This window comes from Mya arenaria, chromosome 5, assembly GCF_026914265.1.
Source record: "Mya arenaria isolate MELC-2E11 chromosome 5, ASM2691426v1".
Lineage (NCBI taxonomy): Eukaryota > Metazoa > Mollusca > Bivalvia > Myida > Myidae > Mya > Mya arenaria.
The window spans coordinates 67,922,298-67,949,386 of record NC_069126.1 but is presented as its reverse complement, the minus strand read 5'-3'; the positions used below and the strand labels follow the sequence as shown (position 1 = coordinate 67,949,386).

The following is a 27,089-nucleotide window of genomic DNA, read 5'->3' as shown; positions in this document are numbered from 1 at the left end:
AGACTCCTTTAAAACAAGGTTGAGTACTTTTATAAAATGCTTTTGAATTTCAAGCCTAGTCAAGAACGTTCAAACATATAATAATTCCCTAGCAGTACTGTTCCTTTTTATCTGTTCGTCTTAGTAAGGGTATTGATAAGTTGCCGGGTAACAGAGTGTTTGGCACGTTTTGCCGGGTACTTGGCTATCAAGTTTAAGCCCGTTTTCAAACATCTTTATATGAAACAAGCGCAGAAAGATTTGATTATCCAATCAAACGATGGTTTCAGTTAAAATCTCAAATATTCGTCTTAAATTGTACCATTTTCAAACATCATCGTAAGAGCAGCGCGTAGCGTTTATACGTATACACTCCTGAGGAGAGGTTCATCGAAACAAATACATTCATTATAAAGTATACAAACCGTGGTAAAGGAACTTCCATCGCTCCATCCCTTCGACACCGGCTTAAGATGAATCCACTTTCAAGAATCACCATCTACAGCCGCGACATAGCAATTCTCAAAACTTATCATAAGTTCACAGTTATAAATACAATATATGTCTGTCTATTTCAGAGAATTGTCATCAAACTTCTTAAGTGAAATATCGCAAAAATCTGAGTAAAAACATAAGGATTTTGCACACTGTGTGCCTGTTGGCAATGAGGTTAACAGGACTGATAGACGCGCAGACTGCTTATGAAACCAAGGCCTTGATTGCCAAGCTGTTAACTAGACGGGTAAAACAAAGATGTGAGGCCAGTTGTCAATCAGACTGAAACCGTCTTCGTGTATTGTTCATACACTTTATATTGTGAGTCGTTTCTCTATATAAATTTGGTATTTGGTTTTAAAATATATATTAATAGGTCTTGTTTTGAAATTATTTTTTTCCTGAATGTGTTTATTATAACGAGAGTGTAAGTTGCTGGTGTTAAAGCGGAGTTTAACAAAATTAATAATTGATCTTAATTATGAAGATAATAATGATGACTGGTTTATCACTACCAAAGTTCGGCTGATTTTTGGTAGTTGCTTAAAACTTGTTGCTATCAGAAGATACCACGAATACATTACATTAAGGTATCGTATCCGATTAGAAGGATATATTGAAATTAAAGCTTTTTATTAGTGAAAAGGGCGCTAAATTTAATTGAATATAGTATTGGTGTTTTTTTTTCAATATGCCTATAAAAGCAGGTGCCTCGAGAGTATGTAAACTAACCTGAACTATTTTAACCATGAGTTAATATGTCGTATAAATATATAACAAGTCCCCATTCCAAAACGTATTTATCATGTATTATATGTAAAGTATATTTCCTCTTACTATTTCATGCTTCTAGAAGCAAAATGTTCTTGCAAATTAACTAGAAAATTTGTTTTATTCTTCTTCCGAAGCCTTATTTTAATACTGTTCTCATTCACATCAAACTTTCAAGATATATTTTTCAACGTAATATCTGCATAGCGATAAACCTTAAGTACTCACATGACATAAATGTAATCATAGTTGGTTCAGTAAATTGAAGCACAATGTATACTAACACAACATGGCCCCGAAAAAAGCATACACTTACGTGTCAGTTGTAAACTATAAAATCGCTTATGGAGAATAGTCGAACTATAACAGTCATTAACTATAAACAGCTTCGGCACTCAATAGATACTGATGTTCAATGTTTCTTGTTTCTGTATTATTTATTTTCAAACACGCTAGTGATCCATCAGCAATCATCGACTTCAACGATCAAGATTGGAGTATCAAGGTGTCTGGCTATCTGTTTATTATTTGGTCAGACGACTTCCTCAAATGGACTCCGGCCGCTTACGGAGGGTTGGATTCAGTTTTTCTGGTATGTTATAAGAGCAAACAGCAAATATCTACCATTTAATAAGAATTAAACGTGAACACGACTATTGAATTTTTTTAATCGCTTTGAAACTTCAACGAAATAAGTACAAATATATTTTAAACGATAATCTGGTAATGTTACTTGCATCAGAAAATTTCAGAAATTGATTGTATCTGGCCCCATACATTTCAGGAAATGTTTTCTATCATATTAAAACTGATGACAGTATGGGCCGGTATAGTTTGTAAATAAAAATGTTACTGAAAACAGTTGTGACCTTTCAAATTATTTGAAAATACCGCGGGATACACGAGTTGTAACTTTTTATTCCATTTACTTACCAAATCAGTAGGACATGAGGGAAGACGTTCGGTGATACAATATATTTCATATACATATATAAACCGATGAAGTACAACATGCGCAAAGACGTTCGGTGATACAATCTATTCCATATGCCTATATAAACCGATGAAGTACAACATGCGCGAAGACGTTCGGTGATACACTTTATTTCAGATACATATATAAACTGATGATGTACAACATACGCGGTGACGCTCGGTAATACAATCTATTCCATATACAAATATAAACCCATGAAGTACAACATGCGCGATGACGCTCGGTGATACACTTTATTTCATATATAAACCGATGATGTACAACATACGCGGTGACGCTCGGTAATACACTTATTCCAGATACATATATAAACCAATGAAGTACACCATGAGCGATGACGCTCGGTGATACAATCTGTTCCATATACATATATAAACCAATAAAGTATAACATGCGCGATGACGCTCGGTGATACACTTTATTTTATATACAAACAATATGAACTAAGGTTCTGCCTCTACGGCCTTGAAGTGTTATTGCCGGAATCGTAGTTCTATTTATGAAACACGTGTTCTACAATACATCGCGGCCGGCATTTTTGGCCTCTCGGTTCATCAAGAACAACTAGCTTTTTTAAATAGACAAGTCGCAAACTTTTCAGTACATGTTCTTTAAAGTTAAACACAGAACCTTTATTTATGAATATTCATATGACAAGGACGAAGAGTCTTTTTTGAATGTGGTTTTCAGCTGCATATTTTTTTTTATTTCGGGTTTACAGTCCAGTTAACAGAAAAGCATGATCTCTCAGTATTTTGATTACTAATTAAGACCATAGCGAAAGAAATCGATTAAGTAGTGTGAAGGAAATCGTTCCTATTACCAGATATAAATCCTTATAAGTATTGGTCTTTCACACCTTCCATAAAGCAAGCAGTAAGTATTTCACAGTTTACTTATAAGTCCTTAATTAGATATAGATACACTATCTTTATACATATATAAACTAAAGCTATAAAATATGAGATAAATATGCACATGGCCATTGTAAATGAGTAATGTGAAATTCATACAGTTATGTTGCAGTAGACAACTTATCACAAACAAGAACTAGGTTGCATATAATTATAATGAGGATAAAACATGAGCATTCAGCTGATTTTAAAAAATGTAAAAGATAAGTATATATTCTTGTAACATTAACATTCAATACTCAGATTTAACTTCAACACTATCCATTTCATAAAATATTTAGATTGAATGCAATATCAGTAAAACATTCCTTTGACCAAATAAATGAGTATAATCCCTGATTAACAGTAAATAAAACAATTATTTTTAATATCACATGTCAAAAGCATTATCACATTTGAAACAAAAACTATATTGTTTACACAGAAAAAAATACAAATAAAATAATAGTTAAGGAAGTTTTCATAAAAAAATATTAATGCAATAAATTGCCCATTGAGGGAAGGGTCAAGCATAAGAACATTACTCAACTTTTATTAAAACTTCATTTTCTTTCAAACCAAAAGATTTAAGGGGTTTACTTCCATTTTCAAAAACTAGTAACTTATTTTTGAAAGCACATTTCAATATCTGCAATATATTTCCATCACTTAGGCGTTTCGTTTTTAGTAAATATAATTGTAGAATAAGTCTGTAATTAGAAAATAAAAATATAAAAAAGTAACATAAAAAATGCATGAATTTGTTTTAATTGAAAATGAAAACAAAAGTGAGCCATACAATTTTCAACAAAAATATTTATCATTTGAATGTGGAGGGCAACATAAGTGAATGAATAAGTTAATGCTAAAATATATTTAAGGCTTATACTAAGAATAACTGATAATCTATTGAAAAAGAATGAATTGAAAGTAACTACATGGTCTTAATTAAGCAATGTAATGTATATGTTTGTCAAGATTAGAAGTTGTTAATAACGTTCCTGCTTGTACTAGTAAACAGTTTATTGAGTAATTAAAGGCCACTGGACCAAAATAGATAACTCAAGGAAGGCATGAGTTGTGTCAGGGTAATTAAACAATGCAAGCAAAGTGTAAATAAAAATCATGATAACTTCCCCTTAACCATTAATGCTTAAAAGGAGATGGTATACATAATAAGCTAGTTTTCGTAAATCTTCAGATTGATTTGTGTTTAAGCTTTATTATCATTTATTGAAATAAATCGGGTTCGCGCTTGATCCTGATAATAAAAGATCATAAGTTGTCGATTTGACTACACAAGCTAAACCTAAAATGTATGAAGGTAATAGCTTATAGATTGTAACACAACTACGGTCACCGATTGAAGTCGGACAACTTCTGTATTAAATATTTTTTATAACGGAATGATGTGTTCCCCTTATGATTATTTAATTGCGACAATAGTTCGGATACACCTTAAGAAAAAATGATATCTTTTTAGTCTTCCAATTAAACATACATTTACCAATGGAGATGTAATTATTTCAATTGTATTATCCCTTATCATTATTGCGTTTTTAACTTTTACAAATACGCGTGTTTTATACAAGCTTTGCATATTGACACATTACTAGTAGTAGAAGTAGTAGTAGAAGTAGTAGTAGTAGTAGAAGTAGTAGTAGTAGTAGTAGTAGTAGTAGTAGTAGTAGTAGTAGTAGTAGTAGTAGTAGTAGTAGTAGTAGTAGTAATAGTAGTAGTAGTAGTAATAGTAGTAGAAGTAGTAATAGAAGTAGTAGTAGTAATAGTAGTAGTAGTAGTAATAGTAATAGTAGTAGTAGTAGTAGTAATAGTAATAGTAGTGGTAGTAGTAGTAGTAGTAGTAGTAGTAGTAGTAGTAGTAGTAGTAGTAGTAGTAGTAGTAGTAGTAGTAGTAGTAGTAGTAGTAGTAGTAGTAGTAGTAGTAGTAGTAGTAGTAGTAGTAATAGTAGTAGTAGTAGTAGTAGTAGTAGAAGTAGTAGTAGTAGTAGTAGTAGTAGTAGTAGTAGTAGTAGTAGTAGTAGTAGTAGTAGTAGAAGTAATAGTAGTATTAGTAGTAGAAGTAGTAGTAGTAGTAGTAGTAGTAGTAGTAGTAGTAGTAGTAGTAGGGGTGGTAATAGTAGTAGTAGTAGTAGTAGTAGTAGTAGTAGTAGTAGTAGTAGTAGTAGTAGTAGTAGTAGTAGTAGTAGTAGTAGTAGTAGTAATAGTAGTAGTAGTAGTAGTAGTAGTAGTAGTAGTAGTAGTAGTAGTAGTAGTAGTAGTAGTAGTAGTAGTAGTAGTAGTAGTAGAAGTAGCAGTAGTAGTAGTAACAGTAGTAGTAATAGTAGTAGTAGTAGTAGTAGTAGTAGTAGTAGTAGTAGTAGTAGTAGTAGTAGTAGTAGTAGTAGTAGTAGTAGTAGTAGTAGTAGTAGTAGTAGTAGTGAAGTAGAATAGTATTTATTGTAGCAGTACTAGTAGCAGCAGCAGCAACAACAACAACAACATCAACAGCAGCACTAGCAGTAGTATTTTTAGTAGTAATAATAGTAGTAGTTGTTGTAGTAGTAGTTGAAGTAGTATCGACCATACCAAAAAGAGAACGGTAAATTGTGCTCAGAATAGTATGAGTTGTCGTGGCATATCGCCGTTAAATGGTTTATTCAATAAACAAATTTATGTTAAATCTGATTCTTATTATTTTACGAAAGTCAAAACAAACCTGAGAGAATTCAAATGAAGATAAATGTATCTCGTCCTTTCTGTACATAATTGTTTAGTTGAAGTATCGGAATCACTAGCACTATGGGTTTGACAGAGAATTGTGCTGATTGTATTTGCATACGTATGAAAGAGGTTTCATCAAACATGTTTTAATCATCTCAAAAAGGAAACAAAATGCATCTTATATTGTTCTCTTCAATAAAGTTTACTAACAAATTTGTAGGAAAACGTTCGGCCTAATAATGGTAAAACAAGTACATTTCATTAAAACTATTACTCTACACTCACTATTTTCTTTCGAACCTAAATTAAGGAATCCGATGTACCAAGTTTGTCGTGTAATCGAATCATAAGTATATTTTTTTTAAGTTTGCAACTATATGTTTGGGCATGAATATATGAAAATCGTTTTCAATGCAAATAAGCTTGTTTTTAGCATTGTTTCTCGAATCTTCTAGACGCTGTCAAAATAATATCGGAATTCAAGCATATGAATTTCTCGTAGTTGTACAAAGAACATATCTTTTTTAAGTCATTGGACAGAGTCTGTGTGTTAACGTCTTTATAGACGTGTTCATTCAAAGCGCAATTTAATATAATAATTAATAGTTCTTACGTTCATAACATATTGTGACTGTATTCATAAAATTGTAGCCAGAACTGTCTATTAACTCATATTTTTTATGGGATTATATCACTGCTAAGAATACATTATTTATTGCATTCTTTTATAGTCAGTGACGATTATAGTGTATATACTCAAAGAAGATGCTCATCTTTTATAATTATGAAAATAATTATAGCTATCCTTGTTTATATTTCTCTCAGTGTTCATGTTACTATGTTTCTAAACATAACTAAACCATACATGAACATAAGCATATACCAATATAGAAAAAAATCAAAATTACTCCCATATATATATTTATATCTTATATATTTAACTTTCATTCCTTATATTTCCCAAATGCGGTTATCATCCTATGAACCTAATCGGATATGTTCGGATAGCAATTCATCGCATAACAATATAAATGGGAATCGTTGATCCTTTAATTGTTTGTGTTGTGTCCGGTTAAAAATAAATCAACATTTAAGAAGGTGTTGATTTATGATATGTAAAATATATTTTTGCCATAAGATTTTCAATTTTGCGTTCAAGGTGATTTCAAGTGGTTGATCTTTTCCTGCGTTATTGTGATGTCAATTGATAAAATGTTTACGGTTACAGCCGGGTCGTTCTAATTACAGAATGGGTAAGAAAGAGTTACTTAAAGGTTTTCTTAAATGAAATGAAGTATTTTTTTAACAATTCTTGATTGAAATAATAAACTATTAGTGTAAATTTAAGGAATTAGTTTTGGGCTTGATGTCATTATCGGGGATATGAACGCACTCATGCTGGTCAAAGTACGCGGACTCCACACACCTTGACCATCCAAACTGCGTGCATACATCAAGCCCGCAATTCATTCCTTAAGTAAACATCTGTCTTAGCGGTTCAATTTGTATTTGATAAATATTTGAAACAGCGAATTTCGATCTTTATATTTATGTGTGATAAGTACATTTCTTAACTTAAGCTGCTGTGTTCGCAGCCGGAAAAAGAAGTTTTCCATATCTAAAACACCAGCACACTTGCCCATATCAAGTGCTAGAGTTAAAACCCGTTTAACTCTATCCCAAATGGGATATTGTGCTTTCTGATCATCCAAGATGGCAACTCTTAAAGATGCATTCTTACTCACAGATAAGATTGACCACAATTAATAATGTTGTTTTAATATTCCTAAAAGGATGAATAATTGTCGAAAATAATGCTTTTTATTAAGGATACCAAGTTTAATTTGAAAGAAATGGGTATAAAACACGCTATTTCTACCTGGGCTTAAGTAAACCACAGTATATAGTTTAGCATTCACCTGTCATTTAATATTTTTCGCGCTTTCTGCTTTTAAATACAAGGTTCCATTGTTGTTTTTAGCAATCAATATTTTCCATAAATGCTTATTTAGTAAGAAGTCAAAGGTTTATCAGTCAAAGTTGATGATTGTTATTCATGTGTATGCGTTGACTTTGAAGAGTGTCACTTTAAACCGTTTCAAGACAGTTTATTGATAATTTAGTGGTAATACAACCTTTTTCTATTGCCCGGTGGCGCTTAAGTTTCTAAATTCAGCTGAACCTTGATTAGAACAAATATGTTGTTGTCGTTTTATTATTTAGTACGTGCATTGTATTCCAAAGATGTTCTTTAAAATGAGGGTCACAGTCCATTTTTATGTAAACGTTCAACCGCATGGGTTAAATAATATTGTGCGAGCGTTGCATTGTGTGGTTACATACACTTTTGCCACAATGTTGAAACAATGGCGACCTTCGGACAGCTACTTTTCACTGGAACAGTGTAGACGTTTATCTTCGTATTATAAATAAAGCTCGTGACCCATGTCAAGCTATCACCATTTTTTTAGAATTAATATAGATCTGTGAAAATTCATGCTCAAAAGCCCGGCTTTATTTTAGTTCAATTTGAGGTAAATGTCGATTCCTGAAAAAACACAATTCCGAACCCCCGATCGTTCGCTGTGCAGACGTTATAATGAGATATTTTCCATCTTATCAGTATATACAGCGCCAATCAAGCACTAGACGAACGTTAAATAAATAAATCGAGAGATACATCTACAAAATTAAAGAATATCTGAATATCTGTACACATGAACGAAGTGGCGAGTGGTCATTTATTTTAGAGTATAATTCAGTGCAAACCACGAAATCTGTGCGCAGGTACTTTAAATATATTCCATCGAGAATTCCTGGAATTTATGTATTATTTTCTTTTCATGATTGTCTGCTGGGGATGAAAACATGAATTTTATAAGTGTGAGGGGAATACGTTAGAGTTGTACCGATTCCATAACATTTATCAAGCAATGGCTGGTCTGTTAAGACTTTAAAGTAGCTTTTTCGGGGCGCGCATTTTAATAATAAGCGATATCTTCATTCATCACCAATCCTTTTGTGAGAGGAATTTACATAAGTTTGCCAAACTTGTTTTCCTATCCTTTAAACAGATTCGTACTTGTTGTTCGTATGTGAATTTACCCAAATAAAGCTTTTGTTATTGGTTATTAAAATCCAAATTAATACGAATTGAACTTTGCCTGACACAAAATGCGATTATTTTCGAGAGTTTAGCCAAAAATAATATGCACTTTATAGATCCGGAACTATTTAGCGTATTAGTGTGATATAAATGGCCCGAAGAGCGGTAGGCACCTAAGTTACGACTAAGGCAGGTGATGATTGGAAATAATTGCCTTCCAAAAATGGATTTAAAACTATTTTAAACTATGTGAAATTATGACATGATCATTGAACGAAAAGAGAGGAAAACACAAATTGAGGAAAATAAACAAGATTGTTTGAAATATTGTATAAAACATTTTATTCAAACTGAATTCAAGTTCAAATTTCAAGTTGTTTTCAAACCAAAACGATCGTATTTACACATGTTATAATAAGTTAGTAAGTAAGTAGGTGAATTTGTTTGAATGAACATTGAATGAAATATAGTGCTACGTATTAAAAATACCATCTGGCACCGTTGACCTACAAGTCTACGTATAATAATTTACATCTTTGACAACAGGTAAAAAAACATCATCATACGTCCATGCATTTTCATACAATACAATTATAGACATAAGTATTTACAAATTTACATTAAACATAAACTTTTTTAATTCAGTTATAGAGTAAATTTTATCTTTTCGAATATGTAGCTCCTAAGTATTGAGCTAATTTCCGTGAATACTCAAATACTTTGAGTGATTAAAATTATCGTTTGTCTCTGAGGCTGTTATACTCAGGACAGCTTTGTATAAAATGTTGTCATGAAGAGCCAAGGATACCATTACGTGAATTTGTACTGCTTTTTCAGTATTCATAAAACATCTTATGTCATTCCTTATCTTAAGTAAATATCCTTCATTACTCATAGCCAAACTTAATAAGAAGAAAACGTGTTTTTGATATAAGTGTATTGGTGCTGCACAAAATTAATGACAATAAGGTATTTTAGATATCATTAAGTTATTTTTTTTTTAAAAACGAGAGATATTGAGCTAAGAACAATGACATAAGACAGGAAATGACTAAAAAGAAGAACATTATTGATTTGAATGTCATTCTTTTATAAGTAACGGTAATGAATGGTTTTGGCTCCTTTCCCAAAAGGTCGTGGACAGTGTGTTGAAATGGCACAGGTACGGATTTTTCTCAGGAAACGGACTCGAGAGTGGGCCGCTATTGTCTATTGTTCTACAAGTATTTGAAACTGAAATGTTTGGTTAACGTGGATTGGCGTCGGTGTTATTATGTGGCATTCATCTCTTTATCTCCAGCACCAGCTTATTGGTTCTCAAATACACATTGTATGTGGCAATTGAGTTATCTTTTCTCGGTAACAGTATGTAGATATCCCATGTCCGCAGATTCGGCAACCATTTTCCGAGTACAACGTGGATCAAACTCGTCGGGATCCGTCGAAGCAGATGAGTTCATGTCTTCAAACGACTTATCACAGTTAGCCCTTTGGCAGGTCTCAAAAATGTCCCTCATGTCCACATAACCAGATTCCGTCTCTCGTGTGGACCGAAATGGTCTTCTCTCTACTTCAAGGAAGGGATATGCAGACACATCCTCGCTATTTTGCGCCACGTCTTGTGTTGTCAAAGTATTGTAACGTTGCATGTCGCCTATATTGAAGGAAGCGGAAAGTTCGATCTGAAAAATATTGATAATATTACAATAAGATTAAGTTATAAATAATATTGTTAACTTCAAATAATAAATAATAAAAATTGTTTATATATTTCATTCATTTCGAATGCAGATGAGCATTACGGCATCAATCGGTAAAAGTGACAGAATTCCAATACATACCACATTTCCATCGTTAATGTTCCCAGCTTCTTCACCCAATAGCATTGTTCTCCTTCTGTACCTTATTTCTTGGTATATGTCTGCAAATCATTTTTAAAATGAATCAAAGTGATACAAATTCTTTCAAATGACGGCAGAAATATTATTCGGTTGTATGATTTTTATAATACTATCTTAGGATTATTTACCCCCATTTAAAAAAAAAACGTTTCGAATTTCAAGTAGTATGTGTATTATATTTACACTAACTATTACTTAAAATAAAATAAAATAAACTCTAAATGATAGAAAACAAGATGGTTCGAGAAGGAGTTGTCTTTCATCTGAAATCGTAAAATTGCTAGTTAACATATACCCAGCAATGATTTTACAATAACAATATTCGTTTTATAAGTAGATTGATCTTACCACGATTCTTGATGATTTTACAGTAAGCTAATACACCAAACAAAGTAAAGATAACGACACCAACACACCCAATCGTAGATGCGAGTCCAGTAATAACCACCATAGCGTTTGACGACAGTCCTTCACCGACAGCCTCTGTAATTCATTAAAGAGCAGAGTAATAGGATTGACCTTTTGCAAAACACAAGGAGGAACCAAGTTATTGGTTTTGTTGTTGGTAAGCATGATATGCTCCTTAACATGTATTTCAATTAATGAACAATTCCAATTTGAATAAATAACCATTTGCTTATACCTTATGGGTTTTTTTCTTTTAATGTAATTTATGATACTATGCAATGTGAAAGACATGCCTTGAAACGCCAGGAATGATACTGCCAGCAATTTGCTGGTAGAAATGACATCGCTATGTGCTTCACATTTGTACAAGTTCCACATGCCTTCAGCAAAGGTTTCATTTAATGTAAGAACGCACGCCATCATATTTAAGCAAACTTTAACTATGTTTTGGCTCGCTTCGTTTCGCCACAGTAGACTCGTGTTGATTGGCATTAGCTCGTCGACAGTGCAATTGATTGACACAGATTCATTTTTCTGAATCTTTAGTTTTGTTGATGTATTGAACGACATCAAAGGATAACCTGAAAAGATTATAACATACAGTTTTTTTCTGACTACAGTTATACACAAACATGTATAATCTTTACTTTGAAGATTGACGATAAAATATAAGAAGAAAAGCACATGATACATACTTGGAAATGAAAAATTGTATGTGCGAAGAAGATAGGTGTTCAGTGTGCCACATCTTGTGAAACAAAAAATATCTCCAACGTTTACATCATCTTTTGTAAGTGAGAACACAGCTTTTGAAAAACTGAAGTAGCTATGATGCCGAATGTCTATTCTTGATTCAGTGGATATTGGGCGAACATGAGGTAGTTTACTTCCCCATGAAATGTCGCATTGTGGATAGGAGTTTACAGCGTTACAGGATATGTTCAACATTTGGACCGTCTCATCGCTTTCGAACGCCCTGTGGACTACCATGATTAATTCAAACGGCGGATCTGTAAGCAAAATAATTCCACATTTACAAAACGTTTTTAGAATACAGACAACACCCATATGAATATTTGATTCGAGAACATACAATCCCTACAAAAATAATGAATTATGTGTTTAAATTAAAGTTTTTTTTGTACTGTTTTTGTTTTGTGTTGTTGTTTAGATAAGTTAAGAAGTAAAGATCAACATGAATAAATCGATTATGAATACACCTAACATTATGAGTTGTTTTAAATACTATATAGTCATATGTGTCCGATTGACAATGATGGCGCTCTTTGAAATGCAGTACTTACATTCGAATGTAACATTTTTGCACACCTGTACCGAATCATTTGAGACTATACTCCTTCGAACGCAACACATTTGATTGGCATTCCAGTGCCGCGATGGGTTTTGAATTTCCACCTTGCTCGTAAACGTATTAGATGAATCGTTGAAGGTGTTCTTTTGGTGTACATTATTAACCATGACATTTGCGACATATATGGCTAGTTTTGGAGCCGGACGAGCATGTTTAACTTCACAAAGTGTCGATGAATTTTCACCAACAAAACTATGTGGCACTGTCAGACTTGGTTTGTCACCTTTTTCTGAAATATAAAATTGTTTCCATGTTTGGAGTTATCTTCGGACCAAACGAATAACATTAGGTTATCTATACATATTAAACCATACTAAATGTGAAAATGTCATTTTTTATTCGTATGTTTTGTATACACCTATTTGCAATATGCTTATTTTACGAATTGCGGGTATAAACTCTTTTGTAACCAAAACGTTATATTAAATACATTAACATTTGTTTTTTCGAAAGTTCATGTTCTCATAATTGCATTTACTTTAAAATAAAAACGTACCACTCCGACAAAGAAAGGCCGATACAATGAGGGGTTCTGGAGTGACTTCGTTAGAAACTTGGCAGATAACGTTTGTCTTTGTAAAAACTGTGAACGGATCAGATACAGTATGATTCATTTCATATAATCCAGGCTCAATCTTGTTTTCAATGAGATGGTATTGCCTGGTTCCGATTGTAAGAAAAACTTGAATTGGTTTGGTCCCTCCTTGTGTTTTGCAATAAATGTCGTGACCGCTGTTTCCGTAAATGCAGTTGGTCGTGGAAAAGTCTTCTAACTGAGGACCAAGAACTGGTGGTTGGAGTTTAACTGAAAGTAGACGAGTTGGTTTTAATTAAAAACTTTTTTTGTTTCGTTCTTTTATGCGGTTGGTATTTTGAATAAAATTTAAATCAAATATTATTAAAAATATAAATTATCTACTATACAAACATATTAATTAAGCTCGATCCGTAAAAGTATTTACAAAGAGTTACAATTTATATGCTTGATTTTTAGGTGATTTGAGAATCATTCTCGGGGCCTTTTCATTAGTAAAATCCAGTCCTTGTGTCCATTTTGAGAGGTTATAAAAAGTTCCTATGGTGGGGTTTGAACCCACAACCTTTTGGCTGATGAATTAAAACATAGTTATATAATAAACGTTTGTTTATCTTTATAGAAGATAAGTATAATACATAACACAATTTCACATTACCAAAAAAGTAGCTTGATAACAATTATTTAAAAAATACATAAAAAAAAATAATCAGAAACATAATTGCATATGATTATCCTGCTTTGTCAGCAGATTTATACACACGTTCATGTCGCAGAACAGGAATTCATGAAACAGTGATCTCACATTTCAATATAAGTGTCTTGCAAACCGGCTGCAAATTGTTGTAAAACATGGACCTTTGATAACAGCACATGTTGCTTCCCTCCCAGTCCGCCTTTGCTCTTTGAAGGGATACTTTACTTGTGAAAGACTGTGTGGTGTTGTCAAAAGTGACGATTTCCTGACCGGGAACTGTACTGTTATCAATGCGTATTTCTACTTCCGGCGCAGGCAAGGCAAGCTTCACCTCGCATTGTATTTGCGGCGTGTGATTAAGTGTATATTCCCGTACGATAAGAAGTGGACCAGAACCCTTTTCTGGATGATTAAAGATACAATCTTTTTCAGAATTGTTTATCTGAGTAGATATTTTCAGCAATTAGAGATAGAATGAATAATGTGATTCTTGTATAATGTACATTTACTTTCGATTTCATGTTTTTAACCGGCTATGTACAACTATGTGGACGCTGTTTACAGATAACGCTCGTTCGATTGTTCTCCGTATTAAAAGCCTTTTCAATTATTTGTATGCCCTGCCTATTAGAAGATGTTTGCTACTTCTGGAGATAAACTGTATGTACATAACGCTTTTTATTTTATCAACTAAATAAAGGTTTAATTAATATTAAGTAAGTACTTAACACGTCTAATACATTAACTGCCATTATTAAATATTAAACTTCAGTCCGAATCAGAAAAACATTTTAAACTTAAAGCGGGAAAGAAGGATTGAATGTTAAATCACAAAACAGTGTAACATACTTCAAAGCAAAAGGTCTTTAAGTCACTTTAAAGTAAAACATAATAAGCAATTTGAGATTAATTTCGTAAACACATACCTATGATACAAAGTTTCGCGGTATTCCACTCAGCGGCTTGTGCTAGAAGATTCGAAACGTGGCATGTAATATTAGGCACGTAGTTGTGTTTCGTAACACGAAAAGTGCCATTCTTAATTTCAAAACGTCGATTATCGCGAATACTCGCAACCAATGGGTATATTTCTGCTCCTATCGTAAGTGTAACGTTAAGAGGCGGTGTTCCACTCATAACTTTGCAGTAGGGATGGGTATCCGCGTCAACATAGATACAGTTGGTTGCGGAAAAGTCGTCCGTTGTGGGACCAAGTTCGGGCTTGCTCGGGGGTTCTGCAATGAAACAAGTTGTGTTTGGTGTGTATAAACACTTAAATTGTGACAGAAGTTCCTAACGCTTATCTCATTTTATATTCCGTGTATGCCCGTTGTAACTTTTCAAAGGCTCTTTAACAATTATGTTTTCACTAAAACAATAAAATTTTGATAAAAAACGAACATCATTTTATTCCTGCAATATAACGCATTTGTACCGTAGTCGACCGGAATATTGTGTAATATAGTGCAACAATAATCAATGGATGAAACCCTGAATCTTTTTTCGGTGCGCCCCAATATTTATGTTTGAATCGTACATATTATTATGGGTGTAACCATATATTCTACAAATATATATTTTTGGACCAAAAAATCATTTTTCTGACAATTTAGACCAATTCTTACACCTGGGATCGAGACAAGTGCTTTTACCGAATGCACCTCGCTGTTTCTGTCTTTTTCAATAACATTATTTATGTTAATGAACCATTTTCGTATAAATTTTAACAATAAATTATGATTTAATAATAATTCAATTACAATAGCAGTAACTCCCAGATTGTTTTGAACTTGCATTGATTTTCGTAAATGCTTTTTTACAAGAATGTTCATTTCTGATATTTACTAAAGATCGCAACTTATTGAACAGTTATTAGAACGTCTATGTTCTAGAAATTGTACCAGAATGGCTCTATAGTATCAATTCATTGGTCAGATAAAAATAATTGACGGCAATTACATTATTTATAAAAACACCGATAGTTTCTACCCATAAAGAAAATGCATCCTTATTATGTGAATATATTTATGGCTGGACTCATATATACTAAACACAGGTATGGATGCAACGATAATTTATGGTTTCATTTAAAGGCTATGGGCGCATCTAATATTTATTTATGAGAAGTGTATTTGAGGACCGTCATTTTTTTCCTATTCCAGAGATGCAAGCGTCAGACAAACGGGCGCAAACGTGTAGTCTTTATTTGTTAACGCCATATCCGTTTCAAGATTCGTTGTCTTTTTTAAATTATGAATACGGATCATGGTCCCGACCTTGTTCGAGACTATTATTTGATCCATTTCCTTTACAATACTTGTATATAATGGTTCCCAACGTAGTAAAATACAACAGTAAAAATCAATGATATAACAAGCACTGTAACTCCAGGGATAAGTTTTAATAGTCTAAAATGAAACAAACATCCTGTTAAAAGACACAATGTCCAAGGTAAAAAACAATAGATACAAAAGCGAAAATCAGGGACAAGCTAATTTGTCTAACACCTAAACTAGTACATTGTTTGGAAGCACAAGGTTACGGCAAAATTGATAATTAAATATAATATATTGTCTTTAGTAAAATATCATAAATAGGCAAAAATAATGAAGCAGTTGTACTCACCGACGACTGTTAAATGCTCTGAATTTGTAACACAACACGCTTCCCAGCAATTGCATTTCAGGCCGTATCTTCCTGCATGGCTCAAACTGACGTTTAAAATTGTCAATTCAAACAGGTAATCCGATACCTTTCTTTCACTGAATGACACAGAAGAAAGGCTTATGTTTTCAAAATAATACAGCCATGAACGGCGCAGCGAAGTTCCGGTTTCAATGGCAACATCAGAGGGATAAAATGAAATGGCTACATCTGTTCCAAGTCTTGCAATTTGGTTTTTTAAAACAACTTCTCCGCATGGCCCTCTCAATTCTGTAACGTCGTCGAAAACCGTTAATTAAATGAAAATATCGATTTTATATTATCTGTGCCAAAAAATGAGGGAACAAAAAACAAATTTAAGTTGTTGTTTTTTAGACAAAAATACGGGATAGTTCCTTCTAAATTAAACTCATCGCTTTTGAAACAGTGAATATTGTCAAAAGCATTAATTTGATATAACAAAGGTTGCTCATATTTAGATAAAGATATTTTTGCAAACAAAAACGTTAATCGAACAATTTTGATGGTGTACGAACATTTGCTTTCGTGCAAACCAAATTACAGACGAAAACAACTGCTCGGACATAAATTTAATGTTATATAAACTATCAAATATTTTTATGAACTGTATTACTTTGTAGTTCGAACTTACTGGGAAATGAACACAACAATAATCTGACGTTTTACCCACACCGTCTAAAACATTGTAAACAACCAAGCGTGGTTTTCCACTCTAAATCTGGAGAACCCTTCTTCAAACAAATCAGACTGACCTCTGAGAGTGAGTGGTGATTTAATACCCATGTGTCATGACACAAACTCTAAAACTGTTTTAAATGCAGTGTTAATTCACATTTGTTTTGCTTACACGTTCGACATTTCCAATTTTCATTCAGTATATGGCAACCGGTGTAATTTTTGTCATGTATTAATGCCTATTCCAATTTAAAAATACGTTCGTGCATAAACTGTTATTGTTTAGAACATAGATGCATTATTAAATGTTCATTGGTGAATGGTCAAAAAAGTTTGCTATAACACACGAGAAAATAATAAACAATAGAAAAACTTTTGAGAACTTTTTCTCCACAAGCCGGAAATGGAACTGACATGTGCGTCATCAGCTATCACGAGACATGTCATGGTTAGCGGCGTAAAAGCACTCTTTAAAAATGGGCATTTAGAAAAATAAATTGAAGTACAAGTAAAACTCCGAAAATAAGCACAACAACAAAGCATTTGTTGATTCGCCACTTGCGAAAATATGTTTTACTGTGAAATGAATTGGTATCTTACACAGAAATCAACAAATATCTTCTATAATTTCAATTGCTTACCTTCAAGTTTAAGCTGAATAAAGGGAGATATGTATTTTTGAGTGACAGTATCTTCAACGACAAAATACGATTCATTAAAAGACTTGCTGACGTTTAAAATTGTTAAATAGTATGACCCATTCAAGTTTCTTTGAAAAGAGTCACTCGTTTCACTTATGTATCCGCTGTTCTTGTCTTTAGAGTATTTCCACTTAACAATCGTATTTGTCATAATATAAGGTGTCATTTTCATCGTAACCCTTCGGTTTACAAAAGCTGGCTGTATGATTGATATTGTTCCAACGTTGTTTACCACTTCGTTTGCCGTCACAAAGTTGACTGAAAACGAACAAAAAAGTCACAACAGTGATAACATGTTTGAAACACATCTGCATATGTTATTTGATTGTATATAATTTGAATCCCTTCAGTCTTACTTTGTGTGAAATGAGTCTTTCGTAGATTGTTAACCAAAATAAGCATAAAACAACTGACTTTATACTTACCAAACAACGTAAATATCACTGCGATTGTACCTATGCAATCCATGAATGCATTTACGTGAAGTTTCTAAATACAAATTAAGTCATAAATTAAATTTCAATATTTTAGTGGCATCCTTAAAGATCCATGTGTGAAATGAAGCCATAATAAACCGTTTGATGTTTGATTCAATTCATACCCAACGAATAATATAAAAACTCATGATTGTCAACAAGTGCAATTAATTTAAATGTAAGTTGATTAAGTTCCTACTTGATTGTTTTGAATTGTGCGGAAAGCAAACACAACAAAGCATATGAAACCAATTTAAAACCAGTTTTGATAAGTAAGTCCGCGAGTTGAACGAATAGAATGAAGCTATAGTTGAGGTTAGCGTTGTTTAAAGTATATTTGTGTCTGCATGAACAATATACAAAGTACAATTACTAATTCGACAACTAGCTTTCCCGGAATTTTAATGGTATTATTCCATATTTGAATAATTTGGAATACCGATCGAAATATTGCCATAACACGTTAATTCAATTGTTGTAAATATACAATAGTTGTAAACTGTTTGTGACTCAGACGAGTATCAAGGCATACGAACGTGAAACAATAAAATATCTAAATATACAGTAGAGACCGAGGGCGAAGGAGGATATTGGGCTACGGGATAATTTGCCTAACTAAATCAGTTGTTTGACACTGTTTTTTCTCAGTTCTTTCACTGTCGTAATATTTTAAGAATTATCAATTCGTCTCTAGATTTTCTTTTGCTTGAACAATGAAATTTACTAAATGGCTGGTTTGTCTACCATTGAATGCTAGAAGTTTAAAGCTGTAATTGTTCTGGTAATTTTCAAAATGGCAACGTCATCGAATCCACCTTACGATGACATTTTTGGCGAGAAAATCGACGACAGACAAAGTTATAATCTGTTAACTTGGGGCGACGTTCATAATATATGTTCCCTTCTAGATTAGTATCTACATATGGAATTCGAATACATGAACAAAGTTGCACATTATTATATTGACAATTCAAAATTATTCATTGCATTTATATTAAATTATGTGTGCACAGTACATAAAATAATATACGCTAGGGAAGACATTGATTTTGTTCAGTAAACTATTGTTGTAAATTAATTAAATCAACTTTACTACTGGTACAGATCGGTGTGTGTTAAGTATACTACTCGAAAAAGCATTGTTCTAAAATATTCTAAAATATAAAATTATACAAAACAGGGATTGCTATTAAGACGGTTGACACAAGCATGCTGGGTTTCGATACATGCATACCGTTTTATAGTTTTAGATACGCCTAAGGAAGATCACGAGCTCTTCAATTTATACAAATGATTATGAATAAGATTGTACTTGTACAGATATGGAAACAACTAGACTTTTATATGGATTTCTTACCTATTACCCATGTCATTGTAATTTGTGGAAAAACTAACCCGCCTTATTGCAGGTAGAAGGTCTCACACATGAAAAATCGATGGAAATATACCACGAATTTCGAATTTGACGAGTGTCAACAATGGACTGTAAACTGGACAATGTCATCACCTACACCATACACAACCTTGAAGTAAGGCATAAGAAGTAGCTACCGATGGTATTAGGTAATGCACCATGGAACTGTTGTGCATACCAGTAGCTATGGCTACGGGTAAGACATATCTACGTAGCACCAGGCCTTCTGAGCGAATGTCGGGCCCCGGCTTACTAAATATTTACCGCAAACTCAAATCCACGCCGACCGAGTCGTGGAATTTCTAGCACGAAAAAATAAATTGCCATCTGCCTTTGCTGTTTTAGATCTAAATTGCTTTTGACTTTTACATCACTATGTGTGCATTATCGATTTTGTATTATGTGTTTTTATATATAAGTATTTTATCTTTGGAATGGCAAACATTATCATGCAAATTCAGTTCACGTGACAATCTTATGGGACTATTTGACTAAATTGAGTGTGCTCGTTTGCTAAACTTTTTAATCAACATGTAAGAAGTACGCTAATGACAATACAAATATCGTATTGACATAAAAATATAGCATAAAAACGAACCTTTTGCCTTTTATTGTTTTCATTTTCTTGGGGAAGTCCCTTTACCCCCTTAACCCCCTTTTACCTACTCGCATCGCTTCTGCACACTTTAAAAACTTCCAGGCCCCAATATCACGAAAATACTTAAGTCATATCTCAAACTCAGTCTCAACACATTTTATCACATAACATTAAAATGTATTAAAAATCATATAAGTTATTTTACATTTTTATATTCGCATTCTATCATAGAATGATCTAATTCCGAGGTAAATATATTCTACAGCCAAAAATATATTTGACTACAATTCCGTAATCTTTATAAAATACTCAAGTATATATTTGCGCTAGAATTAGTTTTCTTTGAATTATTGATAAAATCTTTTTATCAACACATTATATGGGAAAATACATTTTCAAAAAGCATAAAACATGCAAGATTTTGAATCATACTATGCTTTTATTTAATTAAATGTGTTGAGACTGAGTTTGAGAATTGACTTAAGTATTTTCGTGATAATGGGGCCTGGTTTGCGCATAAAGAGGCATTCATGAAAGAGTCAATAAAGTGTTACACGACTTGACTGATAAATATTGGTTTTAAGAAATATAACAGCAAACTGTTTAACACAAAACACTTTTTGAATACTGGCTATACTAAAAAATAATTGTGAAGAAAAGAACGACGGGGTATGAATTGTGTTTCTTTGGGGTGTAGCTAATATATACCTAAAACCTTATTGATCAAATGCATACTTGTTATCTGCTCAACTCAATTATTTTCAACGAAAGTACAAAACACAAAAATAACTACATGATTGCGTATTTTTGTTTAAAACCTTTACAATGTTAATTATGAGAACAGTGTAATATAAGTGTATACGAATCAGTGCCTCGGAGGAACCAACCCTTTTTCTCCGAATAGATACATTGTCTGTATTTAGTCGTTGAGTACTCAGAAAAGAAGTTTAGTTTGACTTGATTTGTGTTTTATATTTTATCGTTGTGTTAATCTAGTACCGATAAGGCTTTTTTAATAGTTATACTGCTTCCTGAAATTTTATTACACCTTAAGCCGTTGCTAATTGCTAGTGGGTGTGGGGAAATCTTGGCAAAGGTACACTCTTCATTGTTGTCATTGACGATCGCAAAACTGTTTTTATCATACGCTAGATGTGTTTATTTTTTTCCAATTGATAACTATTTCAGAATGTATATACTATTACTTATAGATTTAGTGCTGAGACTACAATATACCATCACAAATGTTAAAATTTATAACAATACATTGCATTAGAATAAACAATATATGGAGATTACCAGAAACTCCAAAATTGGAATGTACACACATGTTTATTGCCAGTTCATGTAAGCTGTACACTAAGGCACGTTTAGACAAAAATACCGGGAACATTTCGAACGCTATTTTTTTATAAATAAAGATCACTTGATAGGAAAATGTGTTTAAGTATTACTGGCTTGATGTATTCCAATTCAGAAAGTCAGATGTGAAGCAAAAACTGCTTTTGGTGGTTTTATCAGCTGATAGATATATATTTAGGACACTGACCATTATGTTCTCTCATTTTGCACTTAAATTGGTGTTTAAATGGATAAGTGTGCCATCGAGCAATCACACCGCACATGCAAACAGAAATAGGGTCCGCGTTATATAATGGTCAAGTTTGCCACATACAGACCACGAGAGCTCATATACAAATTTCATGCACTTGCAAAAGACAAGGGCTACAATCATATTTTCGTTAACAAAGATCTTAGGAGGGAGCGTTCGAGACTGCTTTTCTTTGCCAGGCAACAAGTAAAGTCCAAACGTTTATTCATTACTTGGACGCACGATGGAACAATTTTGATTAAAATGCCAGGAATCAGTTTCGTCCACCATGTTTGTACAGAGGAGGACTTCAATAAGCTTTTACACTAAGTGGGTCGCTTTCATTGGTGATCAGTGTACTCCCAGTGAAATGACCACTTACATCGATACTTATGAGTCATATGTTTTCATTGTGGTGTATGTCTGTCTCGCTTTGATGAATGTAAACTTTAAGTGTTCTGACTTTAGTTAATGTATTTATGTAAGTAAATGCGTAGATGTGTGTATGTGTGTATATGTATGTTGAGTGTGAGTGTGTTTGTGTCTGTAAAGGTGTATAACGTTTTTTATATGCGATAATGAATACACTTGCAATAGTTTGTCTGAACTTGCTACCTGTTTTGTCATACAGAAAGTAACACCAATGTGGTACCTGTACTGATACTAATATTTTCAAGATCGTTTTAGTTAGAACGTCTTAATATTGTGTGTATGCACTGCCTATTGTGCTATTAATAATTATTAATTAATTTAACTTATATAGTTTAAAGTACATGTATAACACTTTTAGGTTTACTTATGATCTTTTCAAAAGAATATATGTTAAATAGGATATGCTTTTATTCATGTTCTCATTTTGTCTATTAACAACCTTACTTGATGTTTCTAAAGTTTTCAGTTTGTGCATAAGATTGTTTAACAGTTAGTTTAATTCAATGACCAATTTCTTACGTGCACAATATATACTCTTAAATGAAAATAAGAATAATTATGACAGCCATAAATTATTGCAATCATTGTAAACGGCTCTAAAGCGGCGCTAAACATTAATCTTGTTCTTTTTAGCACCAAAATTGAACATCTCTATTTGTACCTGTTTTTTTTATCTTCTAGTTGAATAACCATTTTACTCGTCCACTTGTTCACCTATTATAATAATATTTTCATCTTCTATTTAGAATAAATTCTTGTTTTTTAGATATCGACCTTCTCAAAACGTGCAAAAAAACGTTTCCGTTTGCTTCCTTTTAAATTGGATATATTACTGTTTCTCTTTCCTTTTCCGATCCCGTTTCAGTGTTTTAGCCTGGTAAGAGATGAATAATGTCTTTTTGTGCGGTTAAATATATACAGTATAGTTTTGATAGCATTTCAACCGAGGAAAGTTACTGGTTGTTACTACTGCAAATATCGTGACTGCTCGTGATATGTCATCAATAATTGTCATGCCTAGGAACTGTTTCTATGTTCAATTCCCATTATTATTGACAATGTTCTCCGCATTTGTTAGTGTCAAGAATAGTCATAGCAGCTACTCAATCTAGTAAAATATCTCTCATTCTAGTAACATTCATCTCTCTATGTCTTATGTAGCACCCTCTTATCTTCCAAGTGAAACGTATGGTCAAAATGCCTGTTTTGCGAAGCATCTATCGGGCATTATATTTTTCACGGTTAAACTAGCTTGGTTGTACACTGTTTATATATTGTTCAGTGATTATCAACCACATTCTGGTCCTAGGTCTAGTCAGAATTCTTCCACAGTTCGCATTGTTAAATATCTCTTAATCTTTTGAATTTCTTACGTAGACCCAACTAATTTTCCCTTATATGTACCCTATAATATTCAAAGTCTTAATCCTAAACTGGATAACTTACAACTGAGCTAATATTTATTGATATACTTCTTTTCCGGAAACTTGGTAAGCTACTAGTATCTTAAACGACTAAATTCTTATTCCTGGAATTTCCCTACCGGTCCGGTAAGATCGAAGCGGAGATTTGATTGGTCGAGTTGCCGCTTATATCGAACGTATCAAATTTAAAAAGAGAAATGATTTGGAATAAAATTATATTGAGTGTGTTTGGTTGGAAATGAAGATCTGAACATTTGAATATATTCTACTTGGTGTCTTCTTTCGCCATCCTAGTTATGGTAACAGCTTGTATAAAGCAATTTAAGACTCAATAGGCTTGTCGAGTAAAAGCGGTATTGATGGCAATATTATAACAGGTTCTTTAAATCTTAACATTATAGTGGATACTTCAGGGCGTAAAATTTATTCTTTGTCACAGCAGTTTGGACTTACGCAAGAAAGAAAACGATCAAATGTCTGCACCGTCTTCAAAAAAGGTGATCCTTCAAACTGTTCAAAATATCGCCAAATTTCTCTTCTAAATATAATGGAAAATGTATTGTAAAACATATATATATACAAACATGTGTACAATTGACTTCGTGATTCATACTTCTTTTCCCGGTTCTAATCAGGTTGTATACCAACTGACCTTACTGTCACCCACTTACCTCTATAACAGATTTTCAAGCTCTCGACGATGGTCTTGAACTTTTTCGATGTAAGTAAAGTAGTTGATAAAGCTTGGCATCGTGGTCTACTGTACCAACACGAACAAGCAGGACTGTGAGGTTGTTTTATTGTCTTGGTTTTCAAACTACTGAGAAAATAGGTATTAGCGCGTTGTAGTTCCAGGAGCTACATCATTATTATCTGAGATATAAGCGGCAGTTCCACAGGGATCAATTTTGGTTCATATTTTGTTCCTTCCATAGATGAATGATATTGTGAAGGAGGGTGACTCAAACATGAGCCTTTTAGCAGATAATACGATTATCTTTGTTATTGTCGAGTCCCCTCAGACTGTAGTCTTTAAACTACAGACATACATTAATACAATATCTCTCTAAGCTGATAGATGGCTTGTTTATTTTAATTCTACACAATCGGAATGAATGATCATATATCGGAAAAGAAATAAACCAATTTATCCACCAGTGTATATGTTCGACATAGATATACCTTCTGTTGAATCTCGCACACATTTAGGCTTTTTTTCTCTCTGATGACTGCAGTTGGCATGCTAATATTACCTTGCCTCTTCCAAAATTAATTTATTGAAACGTCTTCGTTATTAAATTGATAGGCAGTCCATGAAGGTAATTTTTCCTCTCCTTTATTAGGCCAATCTTGGAGTATGCAGCTGCTATCGAGATTCATTGAACACAATATGAAAAAAGACAAACTAAATAAAATGCAAAATGAATGTGAACGTATAGTTACTAGATGTACCCGACTGGTTTATCTGCGCTTGCTTCAAATCAAATCTGGTTGGGTGACCATTAATACTAAACTCAAGAAACACAAGCTTCCTCACTTCTTGAAAATTAGAAATGGTTACACGACATATTATTTGTCGGTTTTCGTTATCAAAACCGTTGGACAAGCTTCAACAAGATCACTTAGAAATTTATGCAACATATCAAGTTTCCGAACTCGCACATCTTTGTATATGAATTAATTCCTTCCTTTTACTATATATGCATTGGATTGTCTCCCAGTTGAGGCAAAGACTATAAATAAAAGTTCTTGTTTTCCTTCCATTCGGATAAACCAAAAACACATAGAATGTTCTACTTTGGGAACAGGTCCTGCTAACTCCCCTCTACAATGAGTGTCTCTTTATTTGTCCTATCTTTACTGAACAAAGGCAACATAAGCTCACTACTGTTCAATCTCTGATTGAGGTATCCCTTTGTTCTTTATAACTTAGTATATGGTGATGACACCCAGACTGAAGAGCAAAATAGTACTTTGTTTTATGCAGTTCATCGTTTAATTTACAAGTCAAAAATATTTGAAAGCCACTGATCGACAATACCAACACACGCACACGCACACACACACACGCACACACACACACACTCACACACACACACACACACACACACACACACACACACATCTTTTACATTGACTCTCTGTTTATTCATTCTTCCTTTTTCCTCAAACAATAATTTCTTCCTTTTTCCTCAAACAATGATTTATCCTACTTTATTGCATTGAATTAATTCCTAAAAAAGAAAATATTTTTCAATATACATAATTGCATTTGAAATTTCATATTTAACCAGCCGTGTTAAAACACAATTTAATATAAGCTTGTACGATAATAACTTCATTAGTAATAAGTGCTTCAAATGCAATTTGTTATTTATCATAAAAGAGAACAGAACTCGTTTAGTTTACTTCTTCCGTTCCAATTCTAACGTTTGATTGTGTTGAATTGTTGTTTATTTTTGCTCAATAAATTATGTTTAACCCAAATATAAGTTGGCAAGGATACTTATAAGATGTTTATGTCTTAAATTTATTGTTATAATAAAGTATAGCGTTGTTGTGTTTTATTATGAAACAATAATAAAGTTTGGCATTATCTGCATGTTAAAAAGGTTGAGGGATTTAAAATAAAAAAGTTTCATTCGTCGAACTCCTGACTATCGTATTAAGCCATTAATACATGCTGTATTAATCATTGGCTAAAGTTTCCATTTATTCAGAGATAATGAGTCAAACTCGATGGTCTAGAAGCCAATTGGTTATTTAAATACAAATATCAGATTTTTAAGCTGAAAGCGCCACCTGCGATAACAGATAAATAAATTCATAAAAAGAGATATTTCGGCAGAGATCAAGGTTGTTCGTTTAATGTAATAGTTTCTTGTTTGCCAAAAGCCAAAGTTATTTTATGAATATGTTTCATATGAAAATCTACAGTCGAACCCCGTTGTCTCGAACTCGCTTTGCTCGACCTCATCGACCTCAACGTTGGCTCAAAAAGAATAAAAAGGACCGATTTCATTATACTGAAGGTAAGCATTTCCGCTTGGCTCAAATTCCGCGAGGCTTGAGGTATGTTCGCCCTGGGACTTCGAGCCAACGGGGTTCGACTGTACGTCCATACAGTCACTTTGAAAATATTTAAAAAATCAATTGTTGATAAATTGCTTCATGAAATTTCCACCATGTTGTCTATCTATGTAGTTATGTTTTAAACG

At 33.0% G+C, this 27,089-nt stretch overlaps 2 protein-coding genes across 2 annotated transcripts; both read right to left on the bottom strand.

Moving 5' to 3' along the window:
* Positions 1 to 10,270: 10,270 nt before the first annotated feature.
* On the bottom strand, positions 10,271 to 11,329 carry LOC128236200 (uncharacterized). Its single transcript, XM_052951087.1, has 3 exons — positions 11,212 to 11,329; positions 10,804 to 10,883; positions 10,271 to 10,644 (listed from the first exon to the last, which is right to left on the bottom strand). The coding sequence occupies exons 1-3, from the start codon at positions 11,312 to 11,314 to the stop codon at positions 10,309 to 10,311; spliced, it is 519 nt and encodes a 172-aa protein (XP_052807047.1). The 5' UTR covers positions 11,315 to 11,329; the 3' UTR covers positions 10,271 to 10,308.
* Positions 11,330 to 11,333: 4 nt separating this feature from the next.
* On the bottom strand, positions 11,334 to 18,465 carry LOC128235908 (uncharacterized). Its single transcript, XM_052950695.1, has 10 exons — positions 18,362 to 18,465; positions 17,877 to 18,194; positions 16,501 to 16,809; positions 14,802 to 15,110; positions 13,984 to 14,277; positions 13,140 to 13,448; positions 12,576 to 12,872; positions 11,967 to 12,281; positions 11,507 to 11,852; positions 11,334 to 11,346 (listed from the first exon to the last, which is right to left on the bottom strand). Exons 1-10 carry the CDS (start codon positions 18,402 to 18,404, stop codon positions 11,334 to 11,336), a joined length of 2,553 nt encoding a protein of 850 aa, XP_052806655.1. The 5' UTR covers positions 18,405 to 18,465.
* Between the last annotated feature and the right edge of the window lie 8,624 nt (positions 18,466 to 27,089).

What these genes read in the sequence shown, in the direction of transcription:
- LOC128236200 (XM_052951087.1), bottom strand. Translation starts at nt 11,314, where the DNA reads ATGGTGGTTATTACTGGACTCGCATCTACGATTGGGTGTGTTGGTGTC. An exon ending in TAAAATCATCAAGAATCGTG is followed by an intron (nt 10,884 to 11,211) that starts GTAAGATCAATC and finishes AATGATTTGCAG; the next exon opens with ACATATACCAAGAAATAAGG. An exon ending in ACATTAACGATGGAAATGTG is followed by an intron (nt 10,645 to 10,803) that starts GTATGTATTGGA and finishes AATATTTTTCAG; the next exon opens with ATCGAACTTTCCGCTTCCTT.
- LOC128235908 (XM_052950695.1), bottom strand. Translation starts at nt 18,404, where the DNA reads ATGGATTGCATAGGTACAATCGCAGTGATATTTACGTTGTTTG. An exon ending in CGCGAAACTTTGTATCATAG is followed by an intron (nt 14,278 to 14,801) that starts GTATGTGTTTAC and finishes TTAATCATCCAG; the next exon opens with AAAAGGGTTCTGGTCCACTT. An exon ending in ATACAATTTTTCATTTCCAA is followed by an intron (nt 11,853 to 11,966) that starts GTATGTATCATG and finishes TAATCTTTTCAG; the next exon opens with GTTATCCTTTGATGTCGTTC.